This window comes from Panthera pardus, unplaced genomic scaffold (genome assembly GCF_024362965.1).
Source record: "Panthera pardus isolate Hobbes unplaced genomic scaffold, ASM2436296v1 HiC_scaffold_5, whole genome shotgun sequence".
Taxonomy (NCBI): Eukaryota; Metazoa; Chordata; class Mammalia; order Carnivora; family Felidae; genus Panthera; species Panthera pardus.
The window spans coordinates 18,339,001-18,361,260 of record NW_026526980.1 but is presented as its reverse complement, the minus strand read 5'-3'; the positions used below and the strand labels follow the sequence as shown (position 1 = coordinate 18,361,260).

The 22,260-nt window shown below is 47.4% G+C and overlaps 1 protein-coding gene across 1 annotated transcript; it reads left to right on the top strand.

Moving 5' to 3' along the window:
• Positions 1–247: 247 nt before the first annotated feature.
• Positions 248–21,111, top strand: LOC109256515 (eukaryotic translation initiation factor 3 subunit C). Its single transcript, XM_019431889.2, has 21 exons — positions 248–340; positions 476–614; positions 2,129–2,194; positions 2,297–2,486; positions 2,884–3,009; positions 3,196–3,250; positions 3,379–3,488; positions 3,892–4,019; positions 11,032–11,191; positions 11,315–11,418; positions 11,863–12,004; positions 12,199–12,324; positions 12,459–12,552; positions 13,277–13,467; positions 13,680–13,904; positions 17,523–17,886; positions 20,082–20,241; positions 20,336–20,401; positions 20,491–20,578; positions 20,694–20,856; positions 20,944–21,111. Exons 2-21 carry the CDS (start codon positions 514–516, stop codon positions 21,024–21,026), a joined length of 2,742 nt encoding a protein of 913 aa, XP_019287434.1. The 5' UTR covers positions 248–340; positions 476–513; the 3' UTR covers positions 21,027–21,111.
• Positions 21,112–22,260: the final 1,149 nt, after the last annotated feature.

Below are 22,260 nucleotides of genomic sequence, written 5' to 3'. Positions count from 1 at the left end.
CTAGCTCCAAAACCTAGCAGCTCATCAGTATTACGTGGGCACTTTAAAAAAGTAAACTCCCGGCCCTGAAATTCTGATTCCGCAGGAGGTGGCTGAGGATGTACCTGAGTAACAAAACGTGACGACATCGCGCAGTACGCTGTGAGACTCTTGAGGAACCGCCTTGCCTGCCAAGGTGACGTCAGGCCGGTCTCCGCCCCTGAGTGGCGCGAAGACCACTGGGAATTGTAGTCGCCGGTGTAGTTCAGCAGCATCTCCCGGAAGTGACGTAGCGTCCCGCCTTCCCTCTCTTTCCGTTTCCGCTGTGCCGGCTACGCAGTGTGACTCCCGAGTTTCGACGGTGTGTTTTTCTTGGGCCTTGTTCTTTGAGGAGGGGTCGCAGGTCGGGGTACTTGCGGGGACAGTGAGAGGTGGGGGTCGAGAGGTGACGACCCCAGTCCTTTCTTGTGGCCTGTGACTCCGGCTTTCCCCACAGGTCCCGCTGCGCCCGCCGCAGCCTCTCAGCCCGTCGCCATGTCGCGGTTTTTCACCACCGGTTCGGACAGCGAGTCCGAGTCCTCCCTGTCAGGGGAGGAGCTCGTCACCAAACCCGTCGGGGGCAACTACGGCAAACAGTGAGTGGGGGGACTGCGCGGGGGTGACCAGTCGGGGCGTGCGGCGTTCGGCAGGCCGCGTATGTGGGAGAGGTGGGGAGGGGAGGTGGGGGCGAGAGCGAGAGCGAGTTCTCGAGAGTTCGAGGAACCAGAGCAGTAGTGTTGGCGGGACAGCCTTCATGCTTCGGGGTGCTGTGAATTGTGTACCACCCGCCGGGTACAAAGGATAGAGCCAGAGGTTTCCCACTGGCTGGGTCTGTTGCATCAGCTTCCTAGCTGGCTTATATGTCCACAGCTTCTGTGCCACCTCTCCTCTGCTCGGCATGGGACTCCAACAAAAGTCGTGGTTATTCTGACCGCTAAAAAACGCTGCTCGCAAAAAGAAATCCAGAATGCTCGTTTGGTATTTCAGAGCTGCTTGATGTGGCTCTGAAGCCCAGCTACCTGGCGTTGTGGGCTGGTTCACAAACATCTATTTAAACATCTATTATTTTCCTTTTTTTTCGGGGAGGGGGGTGTTCTCTTAAATACCCTTTCCCTATTTCTGCGAATTAAAATTCTTTGCATCAGTGGAACGTTGTTTCTCCAACTTCCTTCCCACACGTGTCACCTTCACGATTTTTATTTTTTTTAACGTTTTATTTATTTTTGAGACAGCGAGAGACAGAGCATGAACAGGGGAGGGTCAGTGAGAGGGAGACACAGAATCTGAAACAGGCTCCAGGCTCTGAGCTGTCAGCCCAGAGCCCGACGCGGGGCTCGAACTCACGGACCGCGAGATCATGACCTGAGCCGAAGTCGGCCGCCCAACCGACTGAGCCACCCAGGCGCCCCACCTTCACGATTTTTATATCCCTGTGCGGTTTGAAAACACATATGTACCCATGTGTACCTACCTGCATGCGATTTTATATTATTGCCACAATCGGAAAACCAATATGACTTCTAACATAGAAAATGATTGGAAAGATTAATAAAATGGAAGGAAAAGAATGGAAGTGTGTTGCCAGCTGAATGCTGTCTGTGGTCTTATTAAAGAAAAGCGCTAGTAATGGAGATGTTAAAGCCATTAGGACTTTAACCTTGCCATTGGCCTCTCACATTCTGGGAACCATTGCTTTCTGTGATCTAATTCAAATACCAGCTTCTTAAAGCCATTTCCTTTCATTCTAGTTGTGGTACCTTTTGTGTGTGTGTGTGTGTGTGTGTGTGTGTGTGTGTGTGTGTGTGTGCGCTTAGTTAGTTGTGTCTTCATGTAATAAGTTTTCTGACGCTGTGAATAAGCACCTTTATTTTTGAGAGGATGGGGATGGTCATTTTTGTAGGTGCAACAGTGACAAAAGGGCATTCTTGAAGCAGGCTTCAATAACGGGGTTATAGATGATGAAGTTTTGAAGAGGAAGACTCAAGGATGAGTGTGGTATGATGGCTTGAATATTTCCATTTTTTCTGTCCCGTCTGAGAAGGGCACTAGAGATCACTTGAAAAGACTGGAGCCAGGAAGGGAAGTTAGTGATCTCTGTTGTTTCAAACAGGCCGTTGTTGCTCAGTGAGGATGAAGAAGATACCAAGAGAGTTGTCCGAAGTGCCAAGGACAAAAGGTGAGGCCAGGGGGAGGCCGGGTGCCGGGGAGTCTCTGCAGCAGTGGTGGCTTTTCTGGTGTCGGTGGGCATGTCCAGTGTGATTTTGGGCTCCCGATCTAGGTTTGAGGAGCTGACCAACCTCATCCGAACCATCCGTAATGCCATGAAGATCCGGGATGTTACCAAGTGCCTGGAAGAGTTTGAGCTCCTGGGGAAAGCATATGGGAAGGCTAAGAGCATCGTGGACAAGGAAGGTGTCCCCCGGTTCTATATCCGCATCCTGGCTGACCTGGAGGACTATCTTAATGAGGTGTGATTCCTGTGGGTAAGGGTGGATCCAGAGGGGATCGTGGTCCTAGGTCCTGCGCCTAACCCACTTCCAGGGATCCTGTCGCCTCTTGGTTGTTTGCTGTGTGTACGGTACTTCCTAGAACATAAGAAACGGGGGCATGAAGCGAGGAGAGGGACCTTTTTCGGCCAAGCATCTTAATCGTATTTGTTTTTATGTTGTTTATCTGTGGCTTCTTTTCTTTTGGTGGTAATACACAAAGGATCTGTTTTAAAAAAATAACAAATATGGTTGGTAAGTAGTACAGACGGTGTACAGATAGCAAAACTCATAGTGGTGTGCTGAAGCCTGGAGTTTAAGAAGATACCACTTAGTCACAGCCCCCTCTTCCCCCTTTCTGCCCTCTTCTTTCCTTTAGCTGTGGGAAGATAAGGAAGGGAAAAAGAAGATGAACAAGAACAATGCTAAGGCCCTGAGCACCCTGCGTCAGAAGATCCGAAAATACAACCGAGATTTTGAGTCCCATATTACAAATTATAAGCAGGTAGGGATGCTGGAGGCAGACCTTCTGCCCTGTGGGGACGGTGACTCCACGAGTGAGACAAAAGCGTTTGCAAACGGAAGATGTGACTAGAGGAGGAATCAGGTCACGACTGTCTGGGGTGAGGGGGTAGGCCAGGGTGGTGCTTGGCAGGCCTCGTGAATTATTCTCTCGTTTCCCTTTGTCAAGAACCCTGAACAGTCTGCAGATGAAGATGCTGAGAAGAATGAGGAGGATTCAGAAGGTGAGAGGGGACCCCCTTACTGCAGGCAGTTAGAGGCCCAGAGCTGGGGCTTCCCTCGGCCTGGCTTCTTCGCTGCCTTCAGCTTTGCTCTTGACCATCTGGCTCTCTCCTCGCACCTCTGCCACCAGCCTCTTCGGATGAGGATGAGGATGAGGATGGAGTCAGCGCTGCAGCTTTCCTGAAGAAGAAACCAGAAGCCCCTTCTGGAGACAGTCGCAAGTTCCTCAAAAAAATGGAGGTAAGAGCCAGGGTGAGACTACGAAGGGTGATTTGCCTCCTGTGGACCGTTCTTGGGTTTTTGGGGAGAAGACTCCCAGAACCCTAGGACTGGGAGGGGTGGGGTTAGTAGAGTCCGGTTTGGGAACAGGCTTCCCCTTGGATTAGAGCGCTGAGCGACCTGGGACAGAGAGAACAGAATAGATTCGGGGCCCAGCTCTGCCCCTGGGGAGCTGTGTGTCCCTGGAGCAAGCCAGCCCTTCGCTCTGGGCCTTGGCGGTCCAGTCCAGCTCCTAATATGCCGATTCACAAATGACCACTCGTGTTCTGCTCCTGAGAGAGTCTGGAACGTGTGTTAGCTGGCAGAGCGGGTTGGCCAGTCGGCCTCCTCATCTTCTTCCTGCCGATTCTCTTGTTTCTGTAAGGATGAAGATGAGGACTCGGAAGATTCAGAGGATGATGAAGATTGGGACACGGGTTCCACATCTTCTGATTCAGACTCAGAAGAGGAAGAAGGAAAACAGACCGTGCTGGCCTCAAGATTCCTTAAGAAGTAAGAAAAGTAGTGGTGCTTCAGGCGACAGTGGGGAGGGTGGGAAAGCCTGGCGTCGTCTTGAAGGCTGTTGCTTTTTCCACGGAATCCTTGCGGGTTGTTCAGGCCAGCGGGGGGACCTCAGGGTCGAGTATGTTGGGTGGCTAAGGGCACAAAGCTAATGTGTCTCATAAGATTGAGGATGGGATTTGGAAGCCCCGGAGGCAAATGTTTTAACCGGGACATGACTCCCCGCGTGTGGACTGAATGTGAATCTCTTTCTGGCCCCAACCAGCCATGCGTGCGATACTGGACAAGCTCCTTAACCTTTCCAGGTTCTGTCATCTAAAATGAGGGTTACTTGACCCTGCCTCCAAGGGTAGCTAAGAACGATGACATAGGGAAGTGGCTGAGCCCGGGGCCAGCACACGGCACTGCCACTCTGACCCCTCTCCCTGAGAACGTCGTAGCGTGTAAAATAGAGACCATAGCAGGTCTTCCTGAACTTGGCCGGGACCGTCTTGGAATGGGGAAGGAGTCTGGTTTGGATTCTGGTTCCAGCCCTTAGTCCTATGGTAGCTGTCAACTTTGCTACGTCACTGAACCTCCATAGGCTCTGTTTCTTCCTCTGAGGTCAAGGTGAAGAGCTGCCCCTGTGCACCTGGCAGGGGTCCAGTGTGGAGCTCACTGGTAACAGTGTTGCTTTCCTATAGGAACTGTTGCTGTTCTTGGGATTTGCTCTGCTTTCAGAAGTTAGGGTTGTGTTGCTTTAGGAGGTAGTGAGTTCCCTGACACTAGAGAGGACCAGGCACAGGCTAGTCTGGGAAGCATTTTTTATTCTGTGCTCCCCTTGACCGGTCAAGTCCAGTGAGCATGCGTATCTGATACGCGTTTACGCACAACACTTCTGACACCATACGTGTGGGGTTTTTTTTTCTTCACACCTTCCACTTTCTCCAACTGTCCGGACACCAGCGTGGTGTTCAATATGCAGTTCGGTTCTGAAACTACCCGGAGTTAACTGCAGACCCCACAAGACTGCCCCCATCTCGGACACCAGTGGCAAGTCCAAGTTTGGCTCCTGGACTTCTGACCAACCAGCTGTAAATTCGGAGTTTCCACAACCCCCTCCTCAGTTGAGAATTTGCTAGAACAGCCCAAAGAACTTGGGAAAGCACTTTACCTGCTATTGCCCATTTATTTTAGAGGGGACAACTCAGGAACAGCCGGTTGGAAGACATGCGTAGGGCAGAGTATGGGAGAGCAGGCACAGAGCCCCCGTTCCCTCTGGGTGCCCCTCGTTCCTGATACCTTGATACATTCACCAACCAGGGAGCTTTCTAGACTTCATCATTTAGGGATTTTGGTGGAGGTTTCATTACCTTAGCATGATGGATTAAGTCATTGATGTCAGTCTCTCCAGTCCTTCTTCCCATCTTAGTGGTCGTGGTGGGGCTGAACATTCCAAAACCCCCAATCATGCCGTCATCTTTCTGGCAACCAGCCCCCCTCCCTTTCCCTGGCAACCACTGATTTGCTTTCTATCCCTAGAAAAGTTTGCGTTTTCTAGACTTTTACATAAATGGAATCACAGTATGTTACTTGATTGGGAGGGATTTGGCTTCTTTCACTCAGAATAATTATTTTGAGATTAAATTCATTCTTTTACTTTTCACTTTTTTCCTACTTTTTAACCCATTTCTAGATTGTCTTTTTTTTTCTCAGTTTGTTTCTCTACTGGCTTGGGAGTTACATCCTATCCTTTTGGAAATTACCCTTGATACATATTTTTTTAATTTTTTTTTTTAACGTTTATTTATTTTTGAGACAGAGAGAGACAAAGCATGAACGGGGGAGGGTCAGAGAGAGGGAGACACAGAATCTGAAACACGCTCCAGGCTCTGAGCTGTCAGCACAGAGCCCGATGCGGGGCTCGAACTCACGGACCACGAGATCATGACCTGAGCCGAAGTCGGCCGCTTAACCGACTGAGCCACCCAGGCGCCCCGATACATATTTTTTTAAACATGAAATTTTATTTTGTATACCTAGCCCAAAAAACACCTAAAATTAGATTTAGTTAAAATTCCAGTTGACAGAGGTCGGGTTAACCATAGAATCCTCAGAGGTCTTTGACATTGAGTTTGACTTCATAATGTCAAAGAATAATTCAGAGACACTGTTTTACTTGTATCACAAGACCAATTAAAAAAGTTTTTTTTCCTTTTTTAATGTTTATTTTTATTTTTGAGAGAGAGAGAGCACGAGCATAGGAGGGGCAGAGTGAGAGGGAGACACAGAATCCAAAGCAGGCTCCAGGCTCTGAGCTGTCAGCACAGAGCCCGACGCAGGGCTCAAACCCACAAACTGAGATCGTGACCTAAGCCAAAGTCGGACGCTCAACCAGCTGGGCCACCCAGGCACCCCACACAAGACCAGATTTTAAGATTGACTTCCAACCAAGAAAAAGAAAAAGATTTAAATAATAAAAAGGAACAAGGAGAAAGACAAAAACCACAGATGATATGGAACAGTAAATTCTGATTGCATGTATTTTCTCATTAACTAAGCCAACCAGCATTAGTGTTAGTTGTTAATGGGTTTTCTAGAAGCATGATAGTTTTTCCCTAATGTTTGCAGGATCCTTTTTCACCATCTCCATAGTAAGCCAGTCTATATACCCTTTTCCTCAGAATTTCTCAGCTTTTTTTTTTTTTCAGTGTCTTAAGTTTATTTATTTTGAGAGAAAGAGCATGAGTGCGTGAGAGAGGGGGAGGGACAGAGAGAAAGGGAGAGCAGGCTTCATGCTCAGTGCTCCAGCTCACTCGGGGCTCTGTGTCACAACTGAGAGATCCTCACCTGAGCCGAAATCAGGAGTTGGACGCTTAACCGACTGAGCCACCCAGTTGCCCGTCAGCTTTTGTTTCTCTGATTAAAACAAGCATATAAAGGAATGGATTTAATCTCAAGAGTTTGTCTCTTTTTCATGAGATGTCGTCTCTTAATGTCTAGCAACATTAAGGCACCTGGATATTAGGTAGTGGCTTTGGGCAGAAAATATGAGGACAATCAAAGATATTATAAGAAACACAAGAGTCTGTGTTTTATAAAGAAGCAGCTCTGAATTTTTTTTTTTAAGTTTGAGAGAGCGGGGGGGGGGGGGGGGGGGGGGCGGGGGCACGGAGAGAGAGAGAATTCAAGCAGACTCTGCACTTTCAGCACCAAGCCTGACGTGGGGCTCAAACCCATGAATCATGAGATCATGACCTGAGCCAAAATGACGCTTAATGGACTGAGCTACCCAGGCACCCCAGTTTAGTGAACTTTTTCTTTTTAATATTTATTTTAAGAGAGCATGTGCACTCTTTCATGTGTGAGTGGGGTAGGTGGAGAGAGAGAATCCCAAGCAGACTCCACACTTAGTGTGGAGCCCCATGCGGGGCTTGATCTTACGATCACAAGGTCATGACCTGAGCTGATACCAAGAGTCAGATGCTTAACCAACTGAGCCATCCAGGTGTCCCCCAGTATAGTGAACTTTTAAAATCAAATAGCTTTTTTCTTTTTTTTTCTTTTTTCCTCATGTGGCTTCTTTTCTTTTTCTATTATTTATTTTCTGAGAGCACGTGAGACGGGGAGGGGGTGGAGAGAGAGAGAGAAAGAATGAATCCCAAGCAGGCTCCATGCTTAGCATGGGGCCGGATACGGGACTCGATCGCTCAATCCTGGGATCATGACCTGAGCTAAAATCAAGAGTTGGACACTGAACTGACTGAATCACCCAGGTGCCCCACAAGTGGCTTTTTTCTTTCTTTCTTTCTTTCTTTTTCTTTCTTTCTTTTCTTTTCTTTTCTTTTCTTTTCTTTTCTTTTCTTTCTTTCTTTCCTTTTTTTTCATTATTTTTGAGAGAGAGACAGAGCATGAGTGGGGGAGGGGCAGAGAGAGAATCACAGACAGAGACACAGAATCCAAAGCAGGCTCCAGGCTCTGAGCTGTCAGCACAGAGCCTGATGTGGGACTCAACCCCGCGAACTGTGAGATCATGACCTGAGCCAAAGTTGGGTGCTTAACCAACTGAGCCAACCAGATGCCCTCACTTTTCTCTTAATTGATTTATTTTTCAGGGTATTTGTCCAAGTACAATAAGATGTTATTGCACGTTTTTATTATAGTCTTGACTTTATTTATTATGGTATTTATTTAGGGTTATTCAGTTCTTAGCTAAGGAAATTAATATGAGGTTGGGGCTAAATGTGTATTTAATTTGCTGTATGGGCCACGTTAGAGGTAAATGACAGATTATACAGTAATGTTTCTGAATTTATAATTGGGGTAGGAATTCTTAAGTACAGACTAATGAAATCTAATGTCTTAAATCCCTTCTGATAAATTGCCAAGTTACACTTTTTTTTTCTATTCATTCCACAAATATTTATTGACTGCCTGCCATGTTAGATGTATTGGTTCACAACAACCTTGGGAGTTCTGAGGGTGAAATCTGAAACCAGTCTCTGTACATGGAGGACAGGGAAAGACCAAGGAAAGAAGCAGATGATTCCAGGTTGGTATGTGGCAGGTTTAATAAGCAAAGGGACTCAAATACAAGACTTATCTTGGGAGGCTACGAGACTAGTGTTATCTCCGCACCTGCCTACCTGAATCATAAAAGTATAGATAGAGGTCTTAACGTGATAGTGTCACATATACAGTCCAGATGGTCTTAACACATCACTCACAAGGTTGCATTCTGGAAACGGCCCCCAAAGTGGGAATGGTGGGCAGAATGTACGTTGCAAGGACAGGGGAGAGGGTAAGGAGCCTCCTATTGCCTGTGTCCAGCTCAAGGGTTAACTGGCAGTCTTATCCCTTTGATGGCCTTCCAGCAGTGAGTTATCAAGATTTTTTTGAAATTTAGATAATACTTAATTGTCGAAAAGGTTAGCAGCGGAGAAAAAAGGCAAAAAAGATTAACATATCTTTAGTCTTGGGGCACCTGGGTGGCTCAGTCAGTTAAGTGTCCAACTTTGGCTCAGGTCATGATCTCGTGGTTTGTGAGTTCAAGCCCCGCATCAGGCTTTCTGCTCTCAGGACAGAGTCTGCTTCAGATCCTGTCTCTCTCTCTCAAAAATAATAAACATTAAAACAAACAAACACATCTTTAGTCTCTTGGCCGTGTGTTTAAGTAGAAGTGTATTTGGTGATGCTCTTTTGCAACAGTAGCTTGTCTCTGTTGGATGTATAACTGAGAGCGTAAGCATTAGTTTTCTGGTAATTTCTAACAACATGTGAATATACCAGAGTGTTATCTGTCATAGTAGAGAGGTCAAGCCAAGTTTTAGTCCTTCAGTTAGAATTTCGTAGGGTGAGAAGGGGTGCCTGGTTGGCTCAATTGGAGTGTGCCACTGTTGACCTCAGGGTTGTGAGTTTGAGCCCCATGTTGGGTATAGAGATTACTTAAAAATAAAATCTTAAAAAAGAAATTTTTTTTTTCATAGGGTAAGAGTTGTGTTTTTGAAGTATAAATCCCAACCCCCTCAGGGTTAGGAGTAAAACTTTAGGGTGAGAAAGATGAAGGTCTTTTGAAGTTTAAGCTGCATTGGTTTTTAAATAGCATTAGGTTTTTTGATCTTCTCAGAGCTTTAGAGTTGATATGACCAAGAGATTTCAGTTTAATGAGCATACTTTGTATGTTTGCAAAGTATTTTACCTATAAAGTGAGTTTTTATCATTAGTATGGCAGTAGTATGGAGAGAAAACGAACAAGCTGTTGTTAAGAGTTCTGGCATATGTCCTTTGGCAAGGGGAAAAGTTTAATCCAGCTGGCAAGTGTATAAACTATTTCTAAAATATATTCAGACCTTTTAAACAATTCAAATGAAATTTATTTTTATTTTTTATTAATTTTTTTAATGTTTATTTTTGAGAGAGGGAAAGTGGGGGAGAGGCAGAGAGAGGGGGACAGAGGATCCCAAGCAGGCTCTGCACTGACACCAGCAAGCCTGATACAGAGATGAAACTCACGAACCTCGAGATCATGATCTGAGCCGAAGTTGGACACTCAATCGACTAAGCCACCCAGGTGCCCCAAAATTTATTTTTAGATGTCTAAATGGCAGTTGATGGGGTGCCTGGATGGCTCAGTTGGTTGAAAATCCGACTGTTAATTTCAGCGCAGGTCACGATCCTAGGGTTGTAGGATCAAGCCCCGTATTGGCGTGGAGCCTGCTTAAGATTCTCTCTCTCCTTCTGCTCCTCTCCCCTGCTTGTGTGCCCTCTCTGTTGATAATTTGTCTTTTGAAACTGGAAAGATTTTTTTGTTAGTATCTATGTAAAGTTTGTGATAACTTCTCTCTGATTTGGGGTTTGTATTTCATTAGATAAGTATTAAAGCCTGGAGATGGTTTCAGACACCAAGTGGCTTAAGACCACTTTGGGGTAGCCACTGATCTTTTTCACTTTTGTGGGAGAATTTTGTTGTCTTACGCTATTGTTTTTTAAATTCAGAACTTAGGTTAATTGTCATAAGCAGGGAGCAGACAGTCTAGGAACAGCAGTTTTTTTACACTAAGTTCAAACTGATTAGTTGTTGGCTGGTGAAAAGATCAGTCTGGATAGAGCAACTAGTATTAAAAGCTACATAGCTTATCAATATAGGTTTTTCTGGAAAACCTGAGAGGTTAGCTATGGGACAACATGGCAGGCTGCTTTTGTGTCTCCCGCGGCTGGGTGGGCCCCTCTACCTCATTAGACCAGGCCACACTGTTTCCGCCATAAGAGTTTCTTAGTGGGTGTGATATGGTGACAGACCTTGGTAAGTAGCCTGTCAAGTTCACAAGCTTGATAGTCCTTGCTTTGGTTATGGTTATGGTTATGGTTATGGTTATGGTTATGGTTATGGTTGACTCAAGCTCATTCTCACAGATTGTAACTTGAACCCAGGGCTGGATGGAGGGAAAGGGGAAGTTCATGGGAAGAAGCAGCCTCAGAGGTGGACTGGGACTGGTCTTTCACCTTCTCCCATGTCTCCTGGCAGGGCCCCTACCACCGAGGAGGACAAGAAGGCGGCCGAGAAGAAACGAGAGGACAAAGCCAAGAAGAAGCACGATAGGAAATCTAAGCGCCTGGATGAGGAGGAGGAGGACAATGACGGCGGAGAGTGGGAAAGGGTCCGGGGGGGTGTGCCCCTTGTTAAGGTGAGGACAGTAGTAGCAAGATGAATTGGGAAATGGTTTGGTAGAGCATACAGCTGTCTCCCTGCCCCACTCAGGGCTTGGGAGAAAAGTTAGGGCAAGAATGATGGGACATGTGTTGCCTAGGAGAAACCAAAAATGTTTGCCAAGGGAACTGAGATCACCCATGCTGTTGTCATCAAGAAGCTGAATGAGATCCTACAGGCACGAGGCAAGAAGGGAACTGATCGGTAAGATTCACGGGCCTGGACTGGGAATGCTCTTTTTCTTTAAGACACAGGTAGAGATTAGTGGGGAAATAGTGCTGTTTTGGGAAGATCTATATGTGGCTATAGTTGAAGGAATGGTATACGTGGAACTTACCGGTCCATTTTCTGCTATTGACTCTCTCTTTGATCTTAAACCAATCACTTAACCTTTTGGGATTGTTTGCTCATCTGTAAAACAGAAATGATGCTCTCTTTAGTTATTTGGTGCCTAAAGAGGATGGCAGATTGTTAGTGTTATTGCTGCTTCTGTTTGGAATTTATAAAGGAGAAGCAAGGACGCGGGTGGTGAGGCTAGGGGGTTAGTGGGAATGACACTGCCTTGCTTGTTGGCAGAGGGCACATTGCGTGACAGGAGGAGGGTTTTGATTTGTCTCCGATGCCTCACCCACCTGTGCTCCCCTCCAGTGCAGCCCAGATTGAGCTGCTACAGCTGCTCGTTCAGATTGCATCTGAAAACAACCTGGGAGAGGGTGTCATAGTCAAGATCAAGTTCAATATCATCGCCTCTCTTTATGACTACAACCCAAACCTGGCCACGTACATGAAGGTGAGGGCAATGAAGAACCATCCCAGAACTGGGCTGGTGGGTTGGGGGTGTGGGGTGCCTAGTGTCTTAAAACTCGAGGGCTGTGGAAGCAGTCTTGGTAGTTGAAGGCCCTGTGGATTCCTGGTGAAGGAGTTCTTGGGAGGCCTCCGTTTCTTCCACCTTCACACCTCTGACTGCCATCTGATCTCTTGCAGCCTGAGATGTGGCAGAAGTGCCTAGACTGCATCAATGAGCTCATGGACATCCTGTTTGCAAACCCCAACATCTTTGTTGGAGAGAACATTCTGGAAGAGAGTGAGAACCTGCACAATGTTGACCAGGTAAAGAGAGAAATTGGAGGCTAATTGGAGGTGTATGTTTTTTCCTTGGGAAGGCTCAGTGGAGACAGGAGGGTTGAAGTCTGGCACTGAGATCTGGGCTAATTTATTTGCTCCTCCCCTACCTTCCTTTTCAGCCACTGCGTGTCCGTGGCTGTATCCTAACCCTGGTGGAACGAATGGATGAAGAATTTACCAAAATAATGCAAAATACTGATCCTCACTCCCAAGGTGAGCCTGGGCAAGTGTGGGCATCAGTTAGAGGAAAGGTGCAGGGAATGAAACAAAGCATTATATTAGAGTGTCTGGGGAGCCAGCCCTTACTTAGCCCAGCATTCACACACACGACCTGGGAAGATGCTAGGCCCCACCCCCATCACTTCTGATTCAGTAGATCTGGGGAAGGGGCTCCAAATTTTGCATTTCTTACATGTTCCCAGGTGATGCTGCTGTCTGGGGACTACACTTTGAAAATCCTTGAGGTCTGGCCTCAGTCCACTTTGCTTAGCTTGGATCCAGAGGCATTTGGGTTGGGGGAAATACAGGACACTTACTCCGTGAAATTGGAGTGTGCCCACCTGTCCCCTGGGTCAGGCGTGTAGTGATGAACAAGTCAGCCAGAGGCCTTTCAGGCTCATGGAGCTTACGATTTGGTGCTGGAGAAAGGAGAAAGCCATTTCAGTAAGTAAATAAATGAGACAGTTCTAGATCATGGCTGGAGAAGGCGACAGAAAGCAGGGGCCGTTGGCATGGGGAGAGGTTCGTCGGAAGAGCACACCCGACGGGAATGGAAAGCGACTTCGGTGTGTCCAGGGAGGGGATGGTGTTTTCAGGGCACCGTGAGGAGACTTTGCTGATGGGCGCAGAAACCACATGGAGCTAACTGGGTTGGTCGGGGACGCACGATGAGGAGAGGCGGGTGCCCGGCTGAGATGAGGGACGCCCTCCTTTCCAGAGTACGTGGAGCACCTGAAGGATGAGGCGCAGGTGTGTGCCATCATTGAGCGCGTGCAGCGCTACCTGGAGGAGAAGGGCACCACTGAGGAGATCTGTCGCATCTATCTGAGGCGCATCCTCCACACCTACTACAAGTTTGACTACAAGGCCCATCAGCGGCAGCTTACCCCCCCTGAGGGCTCCTCGAAGGTGAGTCTTAGCAGCCAAGTCACAGCGGGAGGGAAGTGCCTGTCAGGACTTCGTGGCAGATCTGTTCCCTGGGAATTCTCTGGGGTGGAGCAGGGAGGGAGACTTGGAGGGACTAGACGGAGGCTGGACGGCGTCTCACCTTTGATCGCGGAGGCCTGAGCCATTGTCTCTACGGTACTTTCCTTTCAACGACATCCCCCCCCTCCCCCCAGTCTGAGCAAGACCAGGCAGAAAACGAGGGCGAGGACTCCGCTGTGCTGATGGAGAGGCTGTGCAAGTACATCTATGCCAAGGACCGCACAGACCGTATCCGCACGTGCGCCATCCTCTGCCACATCTACCACCACGCCCTGCACTCCCGCTGGTACCAGGCCCGCGACCTCATGCTCATGAGCCACCTACAGGACAACATTCAGCATGCGGACCCGCCAGTACAGGTAGGATGGGAAAGAGGCGCTCTGGCCCCGGTGGCAAAGGGAAGACCAGGCCAGGCCCGTCTGGAGGCAGAATGGCTCGGCCAGGTTAGTCACCTCTCTGGCCGGTGCAGACGTGAGCGGGCGCTTGGTCCTTCCCAGATGCCAGCATTCTCTGATCCCCCTGCACGTTAGCATATTATTTCCTGTTCTGACACCACTGGAGTCCTCTGGGATGGAGCTTTGGGTTCAGCTAACATTTTTCATCCCTACTGCGTGTCTAGTTCAGAGCATTAGGAGAGCTCTTGTTTTAATAGGAGGAGAACGGTAGCAAGTTGTTAAACTAAGGAAAGACGGGACCCGGATGCAGGGTGATGTGTTAGGACCTCTACGCGTGTGGCAGCAGTGGGGGACATTTTCACATAGGAGTGCAGTGTCATCTAGGTGCAGATCTGTAAGCGTGTATTTGAAACAGTGAAGCAGTATTGACGTGGTGAATCCATGGTGAACCCGAGCGGTGGCGGTTTTTAAACAGCGCTTCCATTTGTTCTCTTTTATTCCAGTGTATGAATTTATCACAAGTTCTTGATGTGTCTTCTTCTTGGTAGATGCCTCGTCTGTTTCCAGCATGGGGCTGTTATGAAGAAGCTGTCATGAGCATTTATAAGCCTTTGTGTGGTTGTATGTTTTCTCCTGGGTAAATGGTTGAGAGTAGAACTGCTGTGTGCTAGTTTAGGTCTGCGTCCAGTCATAAGAAACCTAAAAGTGCCGACGCCACTTTACACTCCTGCCATAATGTGTGGATATTATAGTTCTTGTCGATATTTGGCATTTTCAGTCTTAATATAAGCCACGTTGGTCGTTATGTGGTAGTATCTCATTATGGCACTGATTTGTATCTCCCTCATAACCTGAAGTTGAGTACTTTTTCACGTTTATTGATTCTTTGTCTTTTTTTTTTTTTTAAACTTTTGTTTATGTTTGAGAGAGAGTGTGCACGCGCGCATGCAAGAAGGGGTTGGGGACAGAGAGAGAGGGAGACAGAGGATCCAAAGTAGGCTCTGCTCTGACAGCACAGAACCCGAAGCAGGAGTCAATTCAAACCATGAGATCATGACCTGAGCCAAAGTCGGACGCTTAACCGACTGAGCCACCCTGGTGCCCCTCTTTATGTCTCTTCTTTCGTGAAATGTCTGGTCACCTCTTCCCTGTCCTCCATTTTGAAGATTGGATTGTTCCATTTTTTTATTATTGGATACCAATCCTTTGTCATATAAATGTTTTCCAAATATTTTGTTCCTGTCTGTGGTCTGCCTGTTCATTTTTAACACCATGTCTTGTGGTGTAGTCTAATTTATCAGGGTTTTTTTAGTGCTTATTACTTTCGGGATCCTATCTAATGAAATCTTTGCAGTTCATGAAGATACTTGTTTTTTTTTAAGTTCTTAAAAGTCTTAGCTTTCACGTTTAGATCTACGATTTTGATATATGGTATGAAGTTAGTATATTTTTGTTTTGTTTCCTTCATTCATCTCTGTCCTTAGGCCAGTCCCACACTGTCTTGATTCCTCTGCCCATAGAGTAAGTCTCCCAAGTCAGGTAGTAGGAGTCTTCCCACTTTGTTCTTTTTTAAGATGCTTTGAGTATTCTGTGACCTTTGCATTTCCACATAAATCTTCAAATTCTCTTGTCAATTTCCACAAAAATGCCTGTTGGAATTTTATGGAATCTGTAAATGAATTTTGAGAGGACTGACATCTTAACAACATTGAACCTTTGGATCTAAACACTTTATCTTTTTGTTTTATTTGTTTCTGCAGTGTTCTGTGGATTTCACTGTAGATGCATTACACATCTTCTAAGAAATTATTCCTGAATGTTACGAGTTTCAATGCTGTGTAAATGGACTTGTTTTTTATCTCAGTTTCTAATTGCTAATTAACTACTTGTGTATAAAAAAAACGATTCATTTTTGTATTTTGGCCTTGAATACATCTGTTGGGCTAAATTCACTTATTTGGTTTAGCATTCAATAGATAATCCTTAAGATTTTCTGCTAAAGCACTCACGTCACGTACACGTAGATAGTTTTATTACTATGTCAGTCTTTAGGACTTTCCTTTTTTATTTCTTGCCATGTTGTGGTAACTCAAATTTCCAGTACTTAGTGCTGAGTAGAAGTACTGAGAGCAAGCACCTTGTCTTGCCCCCCAGCCTTAGGGGAGCAGTCGGCATTTTACCACTGAGTGTGATGTTAGCGGTAGCATTTTTGTAGGTACATTTTCTCAGATTGAGGAAGTTCTTTTCTGATTCTAGCTGACCAAGAATTTTTGTCCTAAATAGATGTTGAATTTTGTCCAGAGCTTTTTCTGCATCTGCTGAAATGATGCAATGATTTCTCCTTTATTGTGTTCATAGGGTGAGTAACCATGGTTTTAGATTTTTGTATCAGCTTTTCATTCCAGAGATACATCCCCGTTGATCATGATATATTATGTCATTCATCTATTGCTGCATTTTGTTTGCTAATATTTTTTCAGGCTCTTTGCATCTGTGTTCATGACTGATACTGACCTGTATACTTCTGTTGTTATAATGAAGAGTTTATCTGCCCCCACCCCCAGAAATCTGCACCACCTGAAATCTTCCCGTCTTAATTAGTGGCAAGTCCATACTTTCAGTTGCCTAGGCCAGAAGCCTCGGAGTCGTTAGTTCTTATTTTTCTCTCATGTGCCACATCTCATTCCTCAGCCGTCCCTGTTCAGAGTCCATACCTGACCACTCATTACTTCCATCGCTCCCCTCTGGCCTGAGCCACTGTCATCTTCCTGGTGTCTGTTTCTGCTCTTACTTCCCTTCCCTTCCCTTCCCTTCCCTTCCCTTCCCTTCCCTTCCCTTCCCTTCCCTTCCCTTCCCTTCCCTCCCCTCCCCTCCCCTCCCCTCCCCTCCCCTTCCCCCTCCCCTCCCTTTCCCCCTCCCCTCCCCTCCCCAGCTTCCCCAGCTTCCCCAGCTTCCCCAGCCAGGGTTAACCTCGTTAAGTCAGATTATACCACCTGTTTTCTCAGAACCTTCCCATGGTTTCCCATCTCAACATCCTTAACGTGGCTTCCAGGGCCGTGTGCTTGCCTCTCCCAATTTATGCTCACATCTTTACTGGCTCGGGCTGAATCACACTCCTTGTTCCTTGAGTGCACCTGGCACAGTTCTTCCATAAAGCCTTTGCATTGACTTTTCCTTTTTTTCTAGAATACTCTTCTCCCACATATCTGCATGACTTTTTCTATCAGGTTTCTATTTAAACTTTACCTTCAAAATGAGGCCTTCCCTGGTTATCCTATGGAAAAATTGTGAGTTCCTACCACCACCACTGCCACCACCCAGACTCCCTTCTTAACTCTCTCTTCTGTTTAATTTTTCTCCTTGGCATGAGTCACTGTCTGCATGCTGTGGTTATTTTGTCCTCCATACCCTTATCCCTAGAACGTAAGCTCCGCGGAAGGATAGCGACTCGCGTGTTTTGCTCCCTGTCCCGGCCCACAGCCCGGTGCCCGGCACCAGTGGGTGCTCGGTGTAGATTTCTGGAGCAGATGAACAGCTTGCCTCATGGTCGTCACTTCTGAGTGCATTGCCCTTTGTCCCCAGATCCTGTACAACCGCACCATGGTGCAGCTGGGCATATGTGCTTTCCGCCAAGGCCTGACCAAGGACGCTCACAACGCCCTGCTGGACATTCAGTCGAGCGGCCGGGCCAAGGAGCTTCTGGGCCAGGGTCTGCTGCTGCGCAGCCTGCAGGAGCGCAACCAGGAGCAGGAGAAGGTGGAGCGGCGCCGGCAGGTGCCCTTCCACCTGCACATCAACCTGGAGCTGCTGGAGTGCGTGTATCTGGTGTCCGCCATGCTCCTGGAGATCCCTTACATGGCTGCCCACGAGAGTGATGCTCGCCGGCGCATGATCAGCAAGCAGTTCCATCACCAGCTGCGCGTGGGCGAGCGGCAGCCCTTGCTGGGTGAGTGTGGGGCTCTGCGGTGCCGCAGACTCCCCTCATCGGGCCCTCGCTTCCCCTTTATTCGGAGGATTACGAGAAGCTGAAGGGAATAACTTTCACCCGAGATGATTCTGTCTGATGGGATGATCTCTCCACGTGTAACCTAGAAGTGTTCCTTTTACTCAATAGTCTCTGCAGTCTCTTGCTCTGGGATATGGTGTCTTAGCTTACAGATTAAGCTCCTTACTTCCTGTCATTCTTCTCTTCAGTCGATGTTTCCCAGCATTATCTTTTTTTTTTTTTTTTTTTTTTTTAAAGTAGGCTCCACGCCCAGCGTGGAGCCAGTGTGGGGCTTGAGTTCATGACCCTCAGATCAAGACCTGAGCTGAGGTCAAGAGTTGGTCTCTTAACCATCTGAGCCACCGAAGCACCCCCTCAGCATTATCTACCTACCAAATTTATGATGTTATACACCCCCAGTACCTTCCAGAGTTCTTCATTGTCTATGGAATAAAGTCCAGCCTCCTTAACTAAGTTAAACTCTTCATGACCTGACTCCAATGATAGTTTTTATTGAACACAAACTTACATAGTACCTTTTTTCTGGCTGGCACTGTTTTAAGTGTTTTCCAAATAACGATACTGTTTTATAAATAATACATTTAATTGTCGTTAGTAATAACCGTGTGATATGGGTACCATTATTAACTTCTTGTTTCCTGAGGCATGGGGGTTAAGTGACTTAACCCAAGTCTTGGTTGGTTAACCAAGTTAACCCGAGGTTAACACAGCTGATATGTGTCTCTCTAATCTTTCTTTTTTTCTCATTTTTCCTTTTGTGCACGTTGTTTTCTACCAACCCAACTAGACCTTTGGCATTTGAAAATCTAACATTGGCTCCTTTGATCACTTGAAGGTCTGATCGATCAGTCCAGGGGTTGAATGGGATGTGATTTCACTGGGAAAGGAATGGTGCCCTTCTGGTGGGGTTGGTGCCTGAAGGACTTGGTGAGGGACCAAGCTTACTGTCCACAGCCACATCCCCTCAGTTCTGTCCTCTACTGGTTGTGTTAACTGCTGGTGCCCCTTTTACAAATTTTGTCTGCCTTGTGTAGTGAAACTTTGTTTTCTTTTAATTGGAAAATTTATAGTGAAAGTCTGTTTCCAGCATCACTTACGGCTCTCTGGTTCACTACAGTCCCTGCCTCTCTATTACTGTCTAAAACCAAAAGGCAGTTTCTGTCTCTGTTCTGCACTACTGTTCGTTTTATGTAGAGAAATACTCCTTTGAACCTCTAACTTTGCCTCTTTTAAATTTTTTTTTTTTTTTTAACGTTTATTTATCTTTGAGACAGAGAGAGACAGAGCATGAACGGGGGAGGAGCAGAGAGAGAGGGAGACACAGAATCGGAAGCAGGCTCCAGGCTCTGGGCCATTAGCCCAGAGCCCGATGCGGGGGTCGAACTCACGGACCGTGAGATCGTGACCTGAGCTGAAGTCGGACGCTTAACCGACTGAGCCACCCAGGCGCCCCTAACTTTGCCTCTTTTAAAAGTCACAGAGTAGAAGCTGACCAGAAGTGTGTTCTCTTAGCCTTATACATTTCTCTTTGGGGCTGATCTGTTATACCTTTGAGCTTGCTGTCTGTTCCAGGTTCTGCCATGTTCGTGTTTCTTTATACCTACCATCCATTTCCAGTCTTAAGAGTTTTTGCACTTGCCTGTCAACTCGGAATTCCTGTGACTCTTGTTAGCCACGTTTTCTCTTCCTGGCTTGTCTTTAAGGAAAAATTAGCTGAACAGCGTGATATACAGATCTGTTCAAAATCATGAAGGTAGTATAAGAAGGAATGAAGTTTGGTAACTGTTTTTCCAGCTGAGATATTAGAAATTGTTTTAGGTCAAGAAACCTCCTAAGAACCTGATGAAAGCTGGGGACCTTTCCCTGGGAAGATGTACATGAGGATAGGCGCAACAATTTGCCAACATTTTCAAGGCGCTCACCAGTCCCGATGCGTGTCATAAACTGATTTAGTCCAAATAAACGTATTCTGATGTTAAGTGATTTCTGCAATCACATGGCTATTTAATGGGGAGCTGGGAGAGTCCCAGTCTGGTTGTTTGCTCTCTCGTCCAGTGTTCCTCCTTGAATAGTGCCCAAGGTGGGAGCTATGTTGCCAAGCTTCCCTAAGCCCTGCCTTATTCCCAACCTTTCAGGTCCCCCTGAGTCAATGAGGGAACATGTGGTGGCTGCCTCCAAAGCTATGAAGATGGGCGACTGGAAGACCTGCCACAGTTTCATCATCAATGAAAAGATGAATGGCAAAGTGTGGGACCTTTTCCCTGAGGCTGACAAAGTCCGAACCATGCTGGTTAGGTGAGCGGAAAGGAAGGCCATGGTGGGTGGGGAAGACAAGACTGGTTGGTCTCCTTCAGTGGAGATGTTCCCCCTTTCTCCCTTCTCCCCACAGGAAGATCCAGGAAGAGTCACTGCGGACCTACCTCTTCACCTACAGCAGTGTCTATGACTCCATCAGGTAGGATGGGCCCCGAGGACGTACAGGGGGCCCAGCTTCGTAGTCAAAGCTCCTAATTGCTCCCTGCTTCCTGCCTTGCTTCTCCACAGCATGGAGACCCTGTCTGACATGTTTGAACTGGACCTGCCCACCGTGCACTCCATCATCAGCAAGATGATCATTAACGAGGAGTTGATGGTAAGGGCCAGGGTGATACATGGGCAGGCAGGTGGAGTCATGGGGAGTTCCAGTGGAGATCTCCAGTCAGCTTAGAGACCTGTGTCGCGTCCGTTCTCTCTCTCCCTCCCATCAGGCCTCCCTGGACCAGCCGACGCAGACCGTGGTGATGCATCGCACCGAGCCCACCGCCCAACAGAACCTGGCTCTGCAGCTGGCTGAGAAGCTGGGCAGCCTGGTGGAAAATAATGAGCGGGTGTTTGACCACAAGCAGGGGACCTACGGTGGCTATTTCCGAGGTAAGTGGTTCTGTTTCTCTGCTCTCCCAGGGTGCTGGCCCCTTTCCTGCCTCTTCAGTGTCATTCACCTCCTCCCCCGTCCTGCAGACCAGAAGGACGGCTACCGCAAAAACGAGGGCTACATGCGCCGGGGTGGCTACCGCCAGCAGCAGTCTCAGACAGCCTACTGATCACTTCCTCTGTTCCTGTGGCCTCACCCATTCAACCCCGAAGTCCTCAACCACACTCTGACTTATTAAAGTTCTGTTTTGAGTTGTTACGGTTCCTGTTGTCTGCATGTCGCCACAGAGGTGGGTCGGACATGTTCATTTGCTAATTGTATTTCTGCGCCTTCCGCCACATGATAGGCACGAGGCTCAGGATGCAGAGGTGACTTGTGCATGTCGCTGACTTCAGAGCTTGCTGCTCTTTGACATTCGACAGAAAGTTCTAATAACGTGAGAAGTTGCTTTTTTTTTAACGTTTGTTTATTTTTGAGAGCGAGAGAGAGCACGAGCGGGAGGGGCAGAGAGAGGGAGACACAGAATCGGAAGCAGGCTCCAGGCTCTGAGCTGTCAGCACAGAGCCCAACGAGAGGCTTGAACCCACGAACCGCAAGACCATGACCTGAGCCGAAGTCAGGCTTGCCGAGCCACCCAGGTGCCCCATGTGATAAGTTCTAACGGTATGAAAAGCAGTGGGTGTGCCGAATAGGATGTAGTGATGGTTGGACCTTGGTGGGGGTTGGGTGGTGGTTCCCCAGGCAGGGAAAAGGGAGAGTTAGTGTAGACCCATGTGAAGTATGGTCTTGGGACCAGTGTGGGTCCACGGTTAACCTGTCTGCGATGAGGCAGGGATCGTAATTAAGAGTCCGCACTGAGAAACATGCCACCTCTGTGACATCTAAACAGGTGATCGTTTTTCTAATTTGTTTGTATTGGGTTTTCAAAAGTATCGGTCCACAGGAAATCTGAAAATTCTGTTTAGTGCTCCACCCCCACATTTGAGAAGCACTGATGGAGGGAAAGGAGAAGGAGCAAGTGCAAAGAATTGGGAGGAGCACAGGAACAGTGTGGTTGGCATGAAGCGTGCATGGATATGTGCAGGAGATAGGATGGGACTCCACCTGGTGGGGACTGAATGCTTTGGACTTCTGGAAACAAAATACATGAATGGACCCACTCTTAAGAAGGTAATGGAGCAGCATTATAGACTGGAATTGGAGACCAGAGAGCCAATCAAAAAGTAAAAAGCATCTGTAGCCAGAGTGTTTGGGATCTGAGCTGAGGGAGGGGCCGAGGAGGGAAGTACGGAACAAGCTGGGGTTTCTGTGACCTGCTGAGAGTGGGAGTCGTAGGGGTCAGGAATGAAAGGTCCTCCTGGCTGGGAATAAATAGATCTAAAAAGGCCATTAACAAGAAGTAC

Coding starts and splice junctions, on each gene's coding strand:
- LOC109256515 (XM_019431889.2), top strand. CDS start 514: ATGTCGCGGTTTTTCACCACCGGTTCGGACAGCGAGTCCGAGTCCTCC. Junction 615..2,128: donor GGGGGCAACTACGGCAAACA/GTGAGTGGGGGG, acceptor TGTTTCAAACAG/GCCGTTGTTGCTCAGTGAGG. Junction 3,489..3,891: donor AGTTCCTCAAAAAAATGGAG/GTAAGAGCCAGG, acceptor TGTTTCTGTAAG/GATGAAGATGAGGACTCGGA.